The sequence below is a fragment of the Phasianus colchicus genome, chromosome 13 (genome assembly GCF_987193195.1).
Source record: "Phasianus colchicus chromosome 13, bPhaCol1.hap1.1, whole genome shotgun sequence".
Taxonomy (NCBI): domain Eukaryota; kingdom Metazoa; phylum Chordata; class Aves; order Galliformes; family Phasianidae; genus Phasianus; species Phasianus colchicus.
Genome location: NC_143448.1, coordinates 17,268,767 through 17,285,327, shown reverse-complemented (window position 1 = coordinate 17,285,327; position 16,561 = coordinate 17,268,767). Strand labels below are relative to the sequence as shown.

The following is a 16,561-nucleotide window of genomic DNA, read 5'->3' as shown; positions in this document are numbered from 1 at the left end:
CTTTCTCATGCCTCGTGTTTACTCTCTGGAAATTAATCAAATCACCTCTTCTCTGGCAGCATCCTTCGGGCTGCCTGCTGGAGGATGGGCGCCTGCTGAGGAGGAGAGGCACAAGGCAGCGGTTCTTAGAAAGACACGTGATTTCTGACATGGGATGGAGCACCAGCGGTGCAACCGCTCAGAAGAAGCCACTGAAGGACGATCATCCTTCCCTACTGCCCTCTGCTCGCTCTTCTCTTTTCCTTTTCCCTACAGTCACTACAGGGAGAATTTTCCATTTGCAGTATTCATTTCAGCGCAGCTGGCAGGAGACTTCACATTACGAGTGCTATTTCTCCTACCCTTTTAAACACACTCTTAACAAATCATTACTCATCCAATCTGTCAGCAGGAGCACATGGCTGAAGTCAGGCTAGCTTCGGTCATAACTATATTTGCACACTGGGAAAAGGTGCACACAAAAAAAAATTATTTGCCTACATCATTTTCTGGGGCCACAGTATTTGGAGGGCTTGTCTAAAATAGCTCAAAGTAGAGTCTCTGGCATCAGGTGAGAAAAAACTATTCATCTGAATTGTTGATGGTAAAGGGCATGTTTCATACCAATACTTCTAAGTTCTCCCTCTGAAGTGGGAGAATCCATTGACCAAACTTGTATTTTGGTTTCTTGAGCTACAGAAAGCCAATAGTGCTGACCCATCCACCTCTCAGCTCCCCAGAGCCACGCCAGCAACTTCCAGGGGCTGAGCTCTGCAGATGGAGCCAAACAGGAATCACAAAAACGAATGATGAGAGGGATTGGGTTGGAAGGGACCTCAAAGATCACATCCTTTGAGCGCTGCTGGTCTGAGGGCTGAGCAGATCCCCAGCAGTGTCATGGACATGCCACCCCAGAACACCAGTCACAACGATACGAAAGCTCTAACAGGGAAAACATGGGTTAAATAGTAGGGAAAAATTCATGCTTTTATGACATTAAGGTAATGGAAGAACCTGCTGAGGCAAGCTGTGGAATTGCCATCACTGGAGATGTGTCCAGGGCTGGGCCAGACGTTAGTTTATGAATAATGGAACCAGTCCTGAAAATATGCAGCGGATGGACGAGATGACCCTATTGCTGCCTGTTCCAAGCAAAACAACCCCATGATCTAAAGCATCGCTCACTCTGGAATGAAGCAACTCTGGGAAACCTCTCGAGAAAAGCTAGCTTCAGAGGAAATTCTGCATTATGACAAAAAAAAAAAAAAAAAAAAAGTAGAAATAAAGCTACGCATCAAAAGCTGTACTCACCATGTATTCCATATTGGAGGCTGATGGATACACTTGACCTCTTAATTTATTGTGGAGCATCAATATCTCCTGTCGGTCTGAAAACAAAATGGCTCTCTTGGATCTGGAGTGAGCTTCCCCATCCTGGTATTTGCTCAAAATGCTTTCCAGGTGACTCGAGTTGGGCAAGATAAAGCAGTGGGCTGCATTTGCCAGGAGAAGGACACATCCAAGAGGCAGGATCCAAGGCAGGGCAGGATCCATGGCTCCTCTACAGCGGACAGAATTAGAATGAAGGCAGCAGAAGAGTTTCCTTTCAGGGTCTCCAGTGGCTCAGCACAGATCTGGATGTGGGGGAGAAACAGGCAGTGTGAACAGAAATTCTTGGTATGATCCCCACTGAAGAAGCCACACAACACAGATTTTTGCTTGAAAAAGAGGCATAAAGCGTTATCATTCTCCTCAAGGACCAGTGGAACAGAGCACCAACATGGGTGGTGGGAATTCAGTTTATTTCCCCAGTGGTGCTGGATTAGGAGCATTGCTTGGGAAGCACTCAGGCACAGTGCTAGGCGTTCATCCACAAAAGGCACTGGGATGCACCCAGCAAAGCCTATCTGTGACCCTTTCCAGATGCAAGAAGGAGATGTTTGAAGCTATTTCCCCCGAGAGCAGTTGTTAAAGAGGAGAACAGATCTGAATCAAAGGGAAAGTATAATTCCCAGCGAGGCGGATCGCCGAGGTCAGAGAGCAGCAGGAGCTATTTGGAGGCCCTGCTCTGCCAATAGAGCAGCTGCCAGACCTCGAGCAAGCGGCTGTTTATGTGAAATGTCATCGTAACTCCGAATGCTCACAGTTCCTGCTGGCAAATGACGCACCGGGCTGCTCGCTGACGCTGCCGTGGTGCATTACAGCAGGTGGGAGCAAGGCCAGAGGGTGAATTATGATGTGGAGGAAAGCAGACGGAGCACCCAGCATCTCCCAAGCAGGAGATTAGGCGTTCCTAGGGCTGACCTGCTCGGTTTGATGGCTGTGTTTTATTCCCATCCACTTCTGGATCTGTCAGGCTCCACCTGCCATTTCCCAATAATTCCTCCCTTCCACTCCCTCCCTCCCCACATTCTGTCTAATGTAGCTTGTGCAGTTTGGCTGGCTTTATTCAGATTGCAGGCAATTCAGGGAAGAGAGCATGGGCTGCTGTATGGCTCTGTGGCCTCTTTAGGAGGGGATCTAAGAGCCTCCAGAACAGAGTTAGAATCATGGAATCATTAGTCTGGAAAAGACCTCTAAGATCACGTAGTCCAACCCTAAGCCATCCCCAGCGTGCCCACTAACCATGTCTCTTAGTGCCACATCTCCACACTGAACACCTCCAGGGATGATGGTGCACTAAGTTCCCTGGGCAGTCTGTGCCAATCCTCACTGCTCTGAGAATAAATTTTTCCAAACATCCAAACCTTATTGTTTGGATAACAATGGGCAATAAGTACCCGTGCAGACTGTGTGAGCACAGCATCCCTCTCCTTCAGGCTAAAGTTTGGAAGAAAGCTTCCCCATCTCTGCCTTTACATCAGGATTTGGTTTTGATAACACCATTACAAAGATGCTGAGAGTGTACCCAGATCATCAGGATCTATCAGAAAAGCTTCAGCCCAGTGCCACGGGGTTGGACACAGTTCCAAATTTCCTCTTCCCCAGAACCAAGAGCATCCACGAAGCAGAGCATCCAACACAAAGGTGCTTTGGTCAGGTGGAAAAACTCTACAGCCATCCAGAAGCCCCAAAAACATGCAGGACGTCTACACAAAGGAGCAGAAGTCCCTGTTCAGGGCTTCTGACTGTAATAAGGCAGAATGAAAACCAGCTGCTGTCAGCCTGCCTGCAGGCAGAGCATTAAGCCCTTGCCGTGGTAGAACAACGTAGGAATATATTTACTAAGTTTAGGTAACAGCTGCTTGCTGTTTCCTGCAGAGCAAGCCCAACACATGCTCCTTGTCCCCAGGCACATCTAAAGGCTGGGATGTTTGGTGGCCTGGGGGCAACCCCAGCTTTAAACTCATTCCTGCCCCAGACTTGAGTGCTGCTTTCCCCCGACTTTCTAACAGCGGGGCAAGCAGAGCCGTCGCTTTGCTAGACTGTCTGACCTAAAATCCCAGCAACAGTTCCTACTTTGAGGCACTTCCCTAAGAGTTTAAAAATAGATGCTCTGCCACCACCGTTTACAATGCAGCCTTTTAGCGCCGGCGATTTTCCCTGCAGCCTGCCCTGTAGGTAAAGCAGGAGGGAACAGACAGCCAACATTATGCTGCTGTTGTATCCCTTCATTTGGCCGGGTGCCCTCAGCTAAACAGGAGCCCGTACCCACCACCCATCTAAGGCAAACACTGAACTTACAGAAAGGGCAGCCTGGAAAGCCAGCTGCTGCTCCATTGCAGAGCCCCAGGACCAAACCAACACGGCTGGGTTTGACCGGAGCTTTGCAACAAATGGTGCATTATTCCTGGTGATGTTCTTCCCTGTATCTAGCTTTGCACCTTCCTAAAAATGGGGCATTTGAGCAATCTTATTCATTTTGGGTGCTCAAGCCAATTCACATGCCTTGGCTGCAGGTAAGGAGCAGGGAAAGTCCAAGGGAAGGGTGAGGTGATGGGAGCAAAGAGAATCACTAAATAATAAAGGTTTGAAAAGACCCCTAAGATCCCCAAGTCCAATCCCAACCCACCCCACCATGCCCACTGGCCACGTCCCTCAGTGCTACATCTCCATGATTCTGAAACACCCCCGAAATTGTGACTCCACCACACCCTGCACAGCCTGTGCCAATGCCCAACCACTCGTTTGGAAAAGAAATTTTTCCTAATATCCAATCTGAAAGAGCCGCCGTGCCAAAGGTTAACTGAAAGCAGCAGAGAGATGCTCACATTTCATTGAGTTCAGACATCCATCTGCTCACACCCCCAATCCCCCTCCCCTCCGACAGCCTCATGCCCAGGTGCAACCAAACACTGGGCCATGTGTCAGAGCTCAGCCAGCCCAGCGCTGGGGCAAAGCCTCCAGTCTTCACTAGGAACTCCTCATTAGATGGAAAGCACATTGCCTTTGGGATGAGATTTGACATTTTTCGGGGAGAATGTTCAGCTGACAGTCAGCTGAGTGAGGCTCTGCTGTTATTTTCAAGGTTTTAGGAGCAGCCGTTATGCAGCTTCCCTTTAACTGCACCAGGCTCCTGATGCTGGTGCCAGGTACACATCTGGGAGTGCTCAGAAATGGGTGAGTCGGCAGAAAGCAGCTCCCAAATACTTTGCAAGGCAAGTCCGAGCTGGGACAGCAGGAGCTTCTGCTGGGCTCCGAGGAAGTGAAAAAGCAGCACTGGACTTTGGAAAAGAATATTTATAGAAAGCTATTTCCCCAGCTCAGAGCTGAAGCTGCATGTCTCAGGGAACAGAGGAGCTGGAGGCTGGCAGGAGTGCTGACTTCTGCCTTTCATTACGTCCTTGCTTCACCCTCACACAGCTATTGATCTTCAGTTGCCTCCTGGGGAGCACACAAGTGGGTTCTGCTCCTCCATATGGGAAACACATGCAGTCAAAGCATCCCGAGAGCTGGGAGCGATGTGCGGGACAGGCCGATGTTGCAGAGAAACACACGTGCTAGCACCAAAAGCAGCAAAGCAGTGGGGGGGTCTGCCTGGGGTCAAACTGATCCCTGTACAAAGAACTCAAGTGAGAAAGCCACAGTGGAATCATAGAATAACCTGGGTTGGAAGGGACCCGTAAGTCCAACTCCCAATGCACTTCATACAGGAACTGAGATGCACACATTTAATGCTTTACAGCTTCAAAAGAAAAGGGGTATGACAAGTTCCTGGGATTCAGCATCCTCAAGGCCACAAGGAAACATCTGGCTCTGCCCCTGCAGTCCACTCCCATGCAGCCCAAGTGGGTGAGATTCTATGCAAAACCACATGAAAAACCCACTAGGAACAGACAGACCATGTGACAACACCGTGAAATTCCTTCTAGATGGGACTTCAGAGCCACACCAACTCCAGCTCCCTGGAGCAGAATGGATGTGCCTGTGGGCAGCCAACTACTGCAGCATCCCTTATGTTGGTCAGTTTCCCCTCCACACGAGCCTTTCCCATTCATAAGAGATAAAAGCACATCAGTCTTTCATCACCCTTTGCAAATCACACAACTTATGGAAAAGTTACTCACACTGTGCCAACTCGACTGCACTGAGACCCTCCTCGCACCCACTCACCCACCTCAAAGCACAATTCAGATGCATGCACTCACCTCACCGAGCACTTCTCGGGAAGCAGCTGCTCCTCCAAGCTTGCTGGTGGGAAATAAATTATATAGCTGCAATCGTTCAGCAAGGAGGAGGAAAGGATGCAGGGAGCCCGGGGAGGTGCGGGGACGCGAGGTCTCAGCTCAGCAGCGAGCACCAACTGCGGTCTCGCAGAGCTCCCCAGTGGTATTTATGCTCTCCAGGCAAAGAGGACACAAGTCCGGATCATCCTGTTTGGCAATCAGCCTGTAAAACAGAAGGGAAAAAAAAAAAAAAAATTGGAGGAGGAAAAAAAATGAAAAAAAAAAAAAAAGGAGGCAGGAGCAAGGAGTAGAGGAGTGTCGCTTCACATCGCACCGCTGTTGGAAGACACTCATTGGGGCGAGGAAAATTAGGACCGTCCTCCCAAAGGCTGTAACACAACACCCGGCAAGAAGAGGAGGAGGAGGAGGAGGAGGAGGAGGCAGCAGCAGCCCCATATAAGCGGGGTTACCCTCATTCTCCCTTCAAGCAGCTTGCAGACAACAGAGCTGCTGCCCAGCCTTGCTCTCTGCCACGGGTGTTCAGTGGTGATGAGTTTGGAAAAAAATAAAATAAAAAAAAATCACCCAAATTATTATTATTATTATTTTTGCATGGGACAGAAGCCAGCTTCGTCCTCCCGGCTGCTGGCTCAGCAATTCCCAGCTCTCCATGAGGAAAGCCCAGCGATGCCCCAGCCAGGCAGCATCACTTCTTTTCTTCCCCAATTGGGCATCCGCTGAGCAAAGGCAGATTTATGTCCCTCTGAGGTCTGTTTCCAGAGCTCACCCAGCACTGATGTTCCCTGCACACAAACGCAGCTGTCAGCAGGAACAGCAGGAGCAAGCAAAGCATCGTGCAAGCTCACCTCTGCTGCAGGACACCCCAAGAGCCCAGCGCAGCCTCTCAGCACGATCCTTCCCTGCGGTGTCAGCCCCACATGCACTGTTGAAACGTGGTTTTATAGCCTGTGAAAGGAAATGACTGAGCAAAAGATCTTATTTTTTTTCTTCTTCTTTTTTTTTTTTTCTTTTGATCAGACAAACAGGAAAAACAAAGTGGTACCGTGAGTAATTACATGAGTGCATCACAGCACTCCGTGCAGCAGCTGCTGCTGCTCCATGGTGGGATGCTACCATGACAGCATCCTGCACGGTTCTTGGGGGTAGAGTCCTTCCATTCTTCTAAACAACAAATTATTTCTTTATGCAAAACAGCAGCCAATTTGATGTACAGTTTGTGGGCTTCCAAGATTCTGCCACTGAGCACAATTGTTTGTCAAAGCTGCTCATTATCACGTGAGCACAGCAGAACTCCCCCGAAATGATGCCCCTGGAGCCACGTCCATGACACCTCTGTTGATTTAATCTCATGCACCACTGTCCCAAGAACTTGTGCAGAAGCAGCAGATTCTCATCGCTTGGGGATCTTCAGCACTGGGTTGTGGCTTTTAACCCACAGTGCAGTTGGGTCATAGAATCACTGATGGAAAGGATTGCTGAGATCACCAATCGCCCCCCATTGTGCCCACTCACCATGTCAGTACCATATCACTCACACCTGTCCCAGTGTCCCCACTCAGTACAACACCAGATCCCTGCTGCTTGCTCTCCCAAATGTATTTACTGAGAGTATTTCAGCACAAATTATGAACCGACAGCACGTGCTCCATCATTCCCACAGCTGATTCGGTGCCATTTTGGCAGCTCACTCCTGTAAGGTTGAGAGATGCTGTCCCATCCGTGGGCCATTCTAAAGACAAAATAGAGCTTTGCTTTGACATCTCTGCATCCTCCTGGTGCTCTTTTGCTGCTCCAGCAGTGCTGACTCACGGCCTCTGGAGGTACATCTCACCGTGCTTGCCAGAAAGTTGAGTTGCTCATTTAACCTCTCACGTAACAGCACACAAATTATTTCCAGCTCTCTCAGGAATGCGGTTTTTTGTCATCTCCACAAATGTTCCTATTGGAAATTATTCATACAATCATGAAGGTTGAAAAAGACCTCTGCTATCACCAAGCCCAAGCCCAACACACCCCACCATGCCCACATCCCTGAGTGCCACATCCCCACCTCCATGGACAGTGACACCATCACTCCCTGAGATGCTTCTGCATCACTGCTCTTCCAGGGTAAGAAATCGTTCCTAATATCCAACACAAACCTCTCCCAACCCAAACTGAGGCCTTGACAGTTCTCACCCATCCTATGTCAGTTCTCCATCAGCCCTGCCGCCATGCAAATATTTGGTGTTTTGGGTATTTTCTACCATACACCCATGCAGTCTCCCCATGCCCAGCAGCATTCAGGGATGAGCACAGCTCTAAACGAGGCTTTCATTCATCCCATTTTGTTACAAGTCAGCACTTTCAGGTCCTACATTCAACCAAAGCCAAAACAATCATTAGATACCTTTAATCTCTCAGCGTTATTATGGCCTTGATTATAACTTCTCGGTTTCACGTGTGGTAAAAGCCACATAAAGCAGGCTGTATGTAAGTATATATTAGGAGAAGATGCTTTTAATGTAATATCCAGTGAATAGGGAGAAACACAGATTTCACTATTCGCCCCTAATTGAACACGCAGACAGCATGTCTTGGTTTTCAACCTAAATTCCCCATTATTTCTTATTCCAATATGAGCTCAGCAATACCAGGACTGCAGCAAAGTGAAGAACGGGGAATGGACCCAAAACCATGGTACTGACCTGCAATGTCTGGCTCCAGCACTGAGGGGTGCAGTGAGATAACACAGCTGGAGCAAAGCAGTGATAAGAGAAAGCATCTCGAGACTTGAATCTTCAAATCCTGTGCTACACAGCCAATGGTCAAATAAAAACGTCAGTCAGCAAGACGAAGAAATGAGCAGAAAAGCCACAGAAATGTCAGGAAGTTGATTGTTGAATGTGGGGGGGCAGCTTTCTTTCCCTCTTTTCCCCCCTTTTCTCTCCTTTTCCCTCTTCCCCTCTCATTTTCTTTCCTATACTTTCCATTTTTTTTTGTCCTTTTCTCTCCTTTTTTTTTTTTTTCCTTTCCCCCCTCCACTTTTCCTCCTTTTCTTTCCTATTTATCCCCTTTATCCCACTCTTTTTATTTCCATTTTTCCTCTTTTTTCTCCTTTCAAAAGGAAGAAATAGTAAAGTTCTTCAGCCCAAACCAGCTCAAAAGCATAAACCAAACTCTCACCTTCAGAGATCCTACCCCAGAATAGGAGAATTGCAACCACAACCACCAAGCCCACTCTATGCATTTGCTAAAGCTCTCCCCGTATCCCTGGGGCCATAAAAGCCAAGGATTGTAACACAGGAACACCAGAACACCCTGAGAACACTCACAGTGTGCCATAGGAGCTATGTCAGATGCACGGAGTCATCCACACATGGAACCCATCTGAGTGTGCCACCACTGCCCTCTGCAGTGGTCTGCATACATGTACACATGGGAGAGCCCTATTGGAAGGGATCTGCTTGGCAATAAGTGAAAAAGAAACACGATTTCTTTAATTATTAAAAGCTACAATCTCTTAGGTAACTGAAAAATGAAAGGCACAACTTCTCCTACCCCCAAAGAGCTCCAGGTATTGGAAGCCTTTCTCCCCCAGCCCATCAAACCATTCCTGATTCGTGCTCCGAGATTTTTCTAACAGCATCTCAGCCCATGAGATTTTCATTTTGGGGGAGTTTGGGGTGGTTTTCCTTCTTTTACATAACTGCAGACACAGCAAATAATTAGAGGGCTGCAAAGGTTGGAAGGATTTAATAAGGAAAAGAAACTGTGGTGCTGTGTGTCCATCAGACTTGCCCCATGGCTCGTACTGCTTTTTCCCCTTTTGAGCAATACGCTGCAGAAAGACAGATTTTAGCAATAAGTACATTCGTAATATCCTTACCAAAAATCACAGAAATGAATACCATCTGAGCAACCTCCACTCCTTACCAAGGATTTCAATGCTTGCCTTTTCACTTGGCCATTACTCATTCATAATTAACAACACCTGCAACCTGCCTGTAACAACCAAATGCACAAAGAGCAAACTGCAGGGTTTTTTTTTTTTTTTTTTCCAGCATTCTCTATTCCTTCAATATTTTCCAATTCCATTTAATATTTAACACCTAAGGGGAGCTCCAGTTCCTTTATATTGTCTCCAAACTTAGACATCAGGCCTATGTGGGTCTTTTCTGAACAGAAAAGCTTTAGTGTATTCGACCCACAAGCTCAAAGTTTTGGCTGACACTGGTCAAAACCACCCTGTGTTGCAAGGACCCACTACCAACTAGCAATCACCTGCCCCTTCTGCTGGAACATATGGATGTGTGAAATCCTCATTTTTCATGGTGCCATGGCACTGCAAGATGAATTGTTGCACAAAGCTGCTGCTGTTGTGTCTCTGAAGCAGTTGCTGCAATGGTAAGAGGTGCACAACAAGTCTACGTTACCAGAAATGCCCATTTCACAACCTGCTGGAGATGCAAGTGAACGCCAGATAAATGTCCTCCATCTTCTAGCAGCACAAAAATAGGAGTTCTGCAGAACAAATGAGCAGCACAGTCATTCCTACAAGAGAACAGCATAGGAAAGCCCTGTACATGTCAGCTGGGCTTGCCCTGCCCCAGCAGCTCATTGGTTCCTGCTGCAGGAGCTATGCATGCACCAGCACAGCCTTGCATGGTAAATGCACCCAGGACTCACCATCACTTTACTCTTTTTCAGGAAGCAGCCATGAATAAGCTTCCTGTCTTTTGTAAGGTGACTAATTCTTGCTTTGTTTGGGCAGAAAACACAAGAGGGAAGCCCATGTCAACAGACAAGTGTTGCAACCTAAGACACTGACAGAGCTGCTTCCTTTCTCTTGAAAAACCTAACATCACTTTACATGGAAACATTAAGGCTGGCATCCTGTCAGGCCTTCCTGTAGGACATGGGGAGGATTCACTCCCCACAGGCTGCAGCCTCTCCTCCGTGGTTTCGTCTCAATGCCAAATGGAAACACTCCTGAAGTTCCAAGGAGCTGTTGTTAAAAGACAAAAAGCATCTGCACTTCATTTGAGCAACAGCACCTGCACCCTGTAAAAAGAGCCACAAGGCAATATTTAGGAGTTCAAGGCTAGAATTTACACCAAAGGAAAAACAAAACCCACACCAACACACACCTTAAACCAACTTTGTGACTTTTATTGATGGGCGACAACTTTATACTTCTAGATATCACTAAACTGTGTACAATTAGGAACTCAACATTATAGGAGAGCAGACAGCAAAATTAAACAAAGCAGACTTAAAGAAATATCAATCTTAATTATTTTGCCCATTTTTTTTTTCTTAAATTTCATGTACACAGAAGCATAAATGCAGTTTGAAATTTCATAATAGCAATAAAGTTACAATCACCCATCTATATAGACTAACATCTTAACTCCAAATATTTGATCTGCAATGTGTACTTAAGCAGTTTCTCATCACACAATTATTAAAATGTGTCTTCCTATTAGGAACCAGCAACTCTGCATTTTGTACGTTTGTCCATTTTTGAAGCACACAGGACCATCTCCATCTCATACACATTGGCTCATCTTTTACCACTTATCAAAAACTATTGGGGGAGCAGAGAGCGCTTTTGTATTTTTTATTTTTATTTTTTTTATTTTTTATTTTTTTTATTTTAATTAAGTAAAGATAAAACATTTTCACAGAAATCTACAAGTTCTGTTGCTGGTGCACTGTTTTCTTCTACTACGCAATTAGAAAGTGGGAATCAAATGCAAATCCCCTGTTTATTATCTTAGGATTCAGCATTAATTCAGATTTTTTTTTTTATTTTTATTTTTTTTTAATTTTTAAATTTTTTTTATTTTTGTGATTCACGAGACTCGAGTCTTTCAACCCAGTGACTCCATTCTGCAAAGTCAAAGTCAACACAAACTATGTTGTGCACAAACCCACGGTAGTTTCCTTTTTCACTCTATCCCATAGTTGCAAGGGAAAAGAAAAAAAAAAAAAAAAGAAAAAAAAGAGATTCACTCAAAAGAGCATTTACAGGAGAAGGAAAAAAAGTTAGTGATAGTTGGCGTTCTACAAAGCAGGTATCTTGCACACACAGCATAGAGGGAGAAGTTTCACAGCAGGTCAACTCGGCGGTAGTACAGGAGGTAGGCTGTGCGTTCTGCAGACGGCTTCACCACCTGGTACTGATTGATCACCTTCACTGCCTGGTCATCGATGCGTAACCAGCCGTTGAGCCCGATTTGGAAGACGTCCGTAGTGTAATGGCCACCAGTTGCGCTGTTTCCGTGATGATAAACAACTGTGAAAAGAGAAATTTGGGATGCGCGTGTACGTGACATGGTTTTGTCTGAGACAGGGGAGGTTTAGGTTGGATATTAGGGGGAAGTTTTTCACCCAGAGGCACTGGAACAGGTTGCCCAAGGAGGTTGTTGATGCCCCATCCCTGGAGGCATTCAAGGCCAGGCTGGATGTGGCTCTGGGCAGCCTGGTCTGCTGGTTGGTGACCCTGCACACAGCAGGGGGTTGGAACTGGATGAGCACTGTGCTTCTTTGCAACCCAGGCCATTCCGTGATTCTATGAATACCCATTGCCACATAAAAGAATGGAATTAAAGTCACTTTCTGCTTTCTTCATAATATACTCATGATTCAACCAGGCAGTATACGTAATGTCTCTCCACCATACCAAATCTAATGATTCTAAAGTAAATTAAGAATGAAAAGCACCACAATGCATTAAGCAACTTATTAATAAAAAATCTGAACAATCTACAGAGTAGTCCACAGAGAAAATTAGAAAGTCTATAGACTGTAGCCTAAAAAAGCTTATAAACAAAGACTAAAGTGCAGTCCATAAGGCAAACAATTGTAGAGCATTTTTATATGCCAACAAAATATTTGAAAATAAAAACCAGAGGGCATTAAGCTACACAGCAGAACAGGGCACTGTTCAAATCATGCCGATTATAAAGCCAATTATTCCACTCGTGATCATTCTTTCATTCTGTCTTAACTAAAATTCTTTTCTGAAAACAGGTGCTGTTGAAGTACCAATCTGTACATTTCCCATTTATTAGTTCTCAGTAATCTGCTCCAAATTTTGAATGGAACACATCTAACTGCTGCTGCTCCCAAAAGAGCATCAAACTGTCTTCTCTCCTCGATTATCTCCACATCCAAAATGTTTTCAGAACAGAGGGCTCAGCAGTCCTTACAAAAACCAAACCCAAATTTCAACACTGAGCTCTCAGCATTATGCATGGACAGTGCCTCCAAATGGAAGAGGTCTTCTACATACGTAAACCTAAGGATGCATGGAAGAAAATGCATTTAACTCTTTCTCAGAGCACGTGCCCATACCACACACTTAACAAGCCCACACAGAAAGCACTGCCATACTCTAAACAGCAAAAGTAATGATAAATATTTATAAAACAATATTCAAACTTCAATAGACCCAGTGTTCCTGTCCTAAAAGATACTTCAAACTTACCCCAAAGTTTTCCTCACTTGTACAAAACCAAACATTTTACAGTAATATCAAAGAGACAAAGTTTTTAGAAATTTACAAAATAAATCTGGAATTATTCATGTTCTGAAATTTATTTTAATTACTGGATAGTTTGCAATACCTGAAACTTATTTGTTCAGATCATCTAAGCTCAGTGTCTGTGGATGAGAACTCCTCGGTTGCCAGAAAACTCTATTGTACTTTTCCATAGGGGGAGTTAGAAATAATTAGAGTGCAAACACATTTCTTGAAGTCATTTTAAACATGGTCTCCAGATCTGCCCCATGAAAATAACGTCCAATAAAATAAAATAAAACTGCCAGAAACAGTTCTGAGAGCCAGGTACGTTTTTTTTTCCTTCTGTAAACTCAGCGGTCACAAAAGTGGATCCAAATCACCAAGTCACATAAGGCCACCACTACTGGCACAGATTTGGTGACACAGAAGTTAAAATCTCTGGATTCTCCTGTTTATTATGTTCTCCTACGTCAACAAAAAGCAGGTGCAAATCGTAAACTGTGGAGGAGTGTTAAACCTCAGGAAATTCATTACTGCCAGAGACTGTTTTGTTCAGTATGAAAATCCTGCTCCTGCATACTTACGTGAGCTTCCAACCTTAACTACCAATTTAAGGTATTTCACATACATTGCAGACTTAAAAACATCATTTCCTTACACAAATATCATCATCTCCTCCAAGCTAAACTTCTCCACCCACAGCATGCTACTCACAGACTGCCAGCAACTCATCCTGAGGGTTCAATGGGACATGCCAGCATTCAAACAGCAATTACAATACACAGATGAAACATTATTCTGAAAACTTGGGCTATGTTTTAGGCATAGTTATAATGCAGCTATATTTCAGCTGCTGCTATTTTTCAGGGTGGATCTGCTACAGAACTTTTGTTTGAGCTTCAAGCTGGAATAGTTAGCATATAAATACAACATTACAGGGGTATATGTGCATACACAAAAAAATCATTGAATAAGAGAATCTGACACCCATAAATTATTTCAGTTTAAAAATAATTTTGTAATTTATAAGAAATTATCATCCAGGTTTCTAGAACTCTACATGCACAATTTGTATTTGCAATACAGGGACAAGAGCACATAGATAAAATACCTGCAAAGAGCCGGTAGGTTCTTTGGCCTTTAAAAATTTTACTTTTCACACCAGGAGATAGTAGCTCTGGAGGAAGAAAAAGAGTCATAAAGTTAGCAAATTCAGTTTCAGCACAGATCAGTTATTTCTAATAGAAATCAACATTAGTATAAACAGAGAAAACTCATCTAAAATGTATGTAACAGTCAATTTCAGGTCCCAAGTTATGTTGCAACTGTTGTTGTCAGTGATGGCAGAATAAATAAGTTCTACAAATATTCATTCTTTAAGACATTTTAATATTAAATAATAATGACAAAGTATATATCTCGCTTGATATATAAGTAATCATTAATTTTCTTTTTTCTGAGCTGGTCAGCTAACAGTCAGCTTGCCAGATGAAAAGAAAATGCATTTAACACTGCAAACTTGAGGTGATGGATAAACACAAGTTCTCACCCTTCATAGAACCAACAGCTCTTAAGATATCAAGACAGACCTTTATCCATCACTAGTCTGCTTTCAGCTGTATCTTCCATAAAATGTCTACCTCCTTTCATCAGGCACTGTTTGTAACAATAATTTGCCACTTTCAAGTGAAACCTGACATAAAAATACAAAGAGTTGTTTGGCAAGAGCCCTAAGAATTGGCATGTTCTTCATTCAGGGGTCATTCCCAGTATTTGTTCTCATCAGCCTACAACCTTACTCCTTAGGTCTGCAGGAAGCTCTCATGTGGCCAACTCAATGTCTAGGATGTGACAAAGGTTGTAAGATCTTTCACCATAATGTTCTTTGCACAGCAGTGGCCCAAACCAATATACAGGCAACGTGAGATTCGTCAAGACTGAATCTCAGATAGCTAAATATATTCTTTTTATGGAGGGAAAAAAAAGCACAAAAAATATTCAGCAAAATTATTACGTTTCTAGGTGGCAATACCCTCCATGGAGAAGAGATCTTGTGTACAAAGCTGGAAACAAAGAAGAAAACTGAAAGACACTAAGGAGTTAACATTATCCTTTCCCAAAATGGGGGAAACTTCTGTTAAAGAAGACATCTTTACCTTTACTAATTTCCAGATCAACAGGATACTCAATATTCTTGATAAGCTTCTGACATCCGCCAGTCTTCTCATACACAAACCTCTTGAGGTGTAAAACAAGGACAGGGGGGAGTTCTTCTAGTGTCACTCTTCGACTGATCTCCACCTAAAAATACAGAACAAAGATGAACTAAATATGATTTCTGTTGACTGTTTAGAAATACCATTTTAAAAGAGGAATAAGTATTTGACTTTAAATCCACTCCCACAAAGAAGAACGTTTGCACAGCATAAGATAGTTTATAAGACAGTTTATGACACATGACAGTAAGAGACCAGTGATGTAAATTATTTAAGATCAATGAGATATCTGATATTCAAGAATTCCCTTGAAAATCAAAGTGAGCTGTTAAATAAGCTGTTTAAAACAAGCACCACCATGGTCAGGAGTTACGGAAGGTTTCAGTAATGAATGATATTTCTTTTTTTAAAAGGTATCCCAGGTTCTGTAAAGATCCTGAAGAAAAATACAGAGAGAAAACTATGAGTTACAGCCACATTTATTTATTTATTTACTAAATATTGACTTTTTTTTTAATAGTTACAACCAAGTAACCCAAAAAGTTACTGTCTGGAAATGTAAAACTGGGCTCAGACTGCAGAACAAAAATGCTTCCCCTTCCTAGAAATCCTGAAGTAAAAAAAAAAAAAATTCTCCAAGTAACTGCTTTAGGTTTCTCTAAGTTTCCAGATTCAGAAAAAAGCACCTGTATCCTCTTTATGGTAAATCATCAGCATACTGTACTCCAACAGAGGACCCAATTCTACTACCGAGCGTGGAATAGGAAATCATTAGGAAAAACTATCACTCTTCTGAGCTTGAATACTAAAACTTATGGCTTTCATGATACTGAAGCAAGCAGGTTTTGTAGGGTGCACGATTTCCTCAAGGATTTGAGCTGATACTTTTTACAAGAAATAATTTAACATTTCAAACAGAAATAGTCTCTACAAACTGTAAAATTTCACCTACATCTTAAGGGTTCAAAATATGCCTTTCTGCATCCAAAAAACATCTAACCACTGGCAACAGTGGCAGCTTCTCTGAGTCTTAAGAGAGGGTTTTTTTTGTGCTTTTTGTTGTTTTTTTAAACCAGCAGGCCAAACAGGGCCCTGTTCTTTTCCACTCAATAAGTGCCTGCTGGCGCCCACCCATCCATCTTCCAGGAATAACACGCAGAAAAAGAAGCTCTAAGGCAGACTCTGAAAGAGAAGATGTGACAAGAGGTGCACACAGTTCTCCTATGAAC

The 16,561-nt window shown here is 43.9% G+C and overlaps 2 protein-coding genes across 3 annotated transcripts in view; both read right to left on the bottom strand.

The window, feature by feature from the left end:
- Nucleotides 1–10,639, bottom strand: part of CRISPLD2 (cysteine rich secretory protein LCCL domain containing 2) — a 33,118-nt gene extending 22,479 nt beyond the window's left edge. The window contains exons 1-3 of one of the 2 annotated variants that reach the window (XM_031614945.2): nucleotides 6,452–10,639; nucleotides 5,568–5,808; nucleotides 1,291–1,613 (exon numbers count right to left, since the gene is read on the bottom strand). In XM_031614945.2, the coding sequence (XP_031470805.1) occupies nucleotides 1,291–1,533 (243 nt within the window). In that variant the 5' untranslated portion in view covers nucleotides 1,534–1,613; nucleotides 5,568–5,808; nucleotides 6,452–10,639. Of the gene's footprint in view, nucleotides 1–1,290; nucleotides 1,614–5,567; nucleotides 5,809–5,919; nucleotides 6,125–6,451 lie in introns of those variants that run through there. The other variant, XM_090149432.1, reaches the window with a different exon arrangement.
- A 97-nt stretch (nucleotides 10,640–10,736) lies between these two features.
- USP10 (ubiquitin specific peptidase 10) overlaps nucleotides 10,737–16,561 on the bottom strand; it is a 45,011-nt gene continuing 39,186 nt past the window's right edge. The window contains exons 12-14 of the mRNA XM_031615467.2: nucleotides 15,273–15,417; nucleotides 14,228–14,293; nucleotides 10,737–11,886 (exon numbers count right to left, since the gene is read on the bottom strand). Coding sequence (XP_031471327.2) covers nucleotides 11,699–11,886; nucleotides 14,228–14,293; nucleotides 15,273–15,417 — 399 coding nt within the window. The 3' untranslated portion in view covers nucleotides 10,737–11,698. The remainder of the gene's footprint in view (nucleotides 11,887–14,227; nucleotides 14,294–15,272; nucleotides 15,418–16,561) is intronic.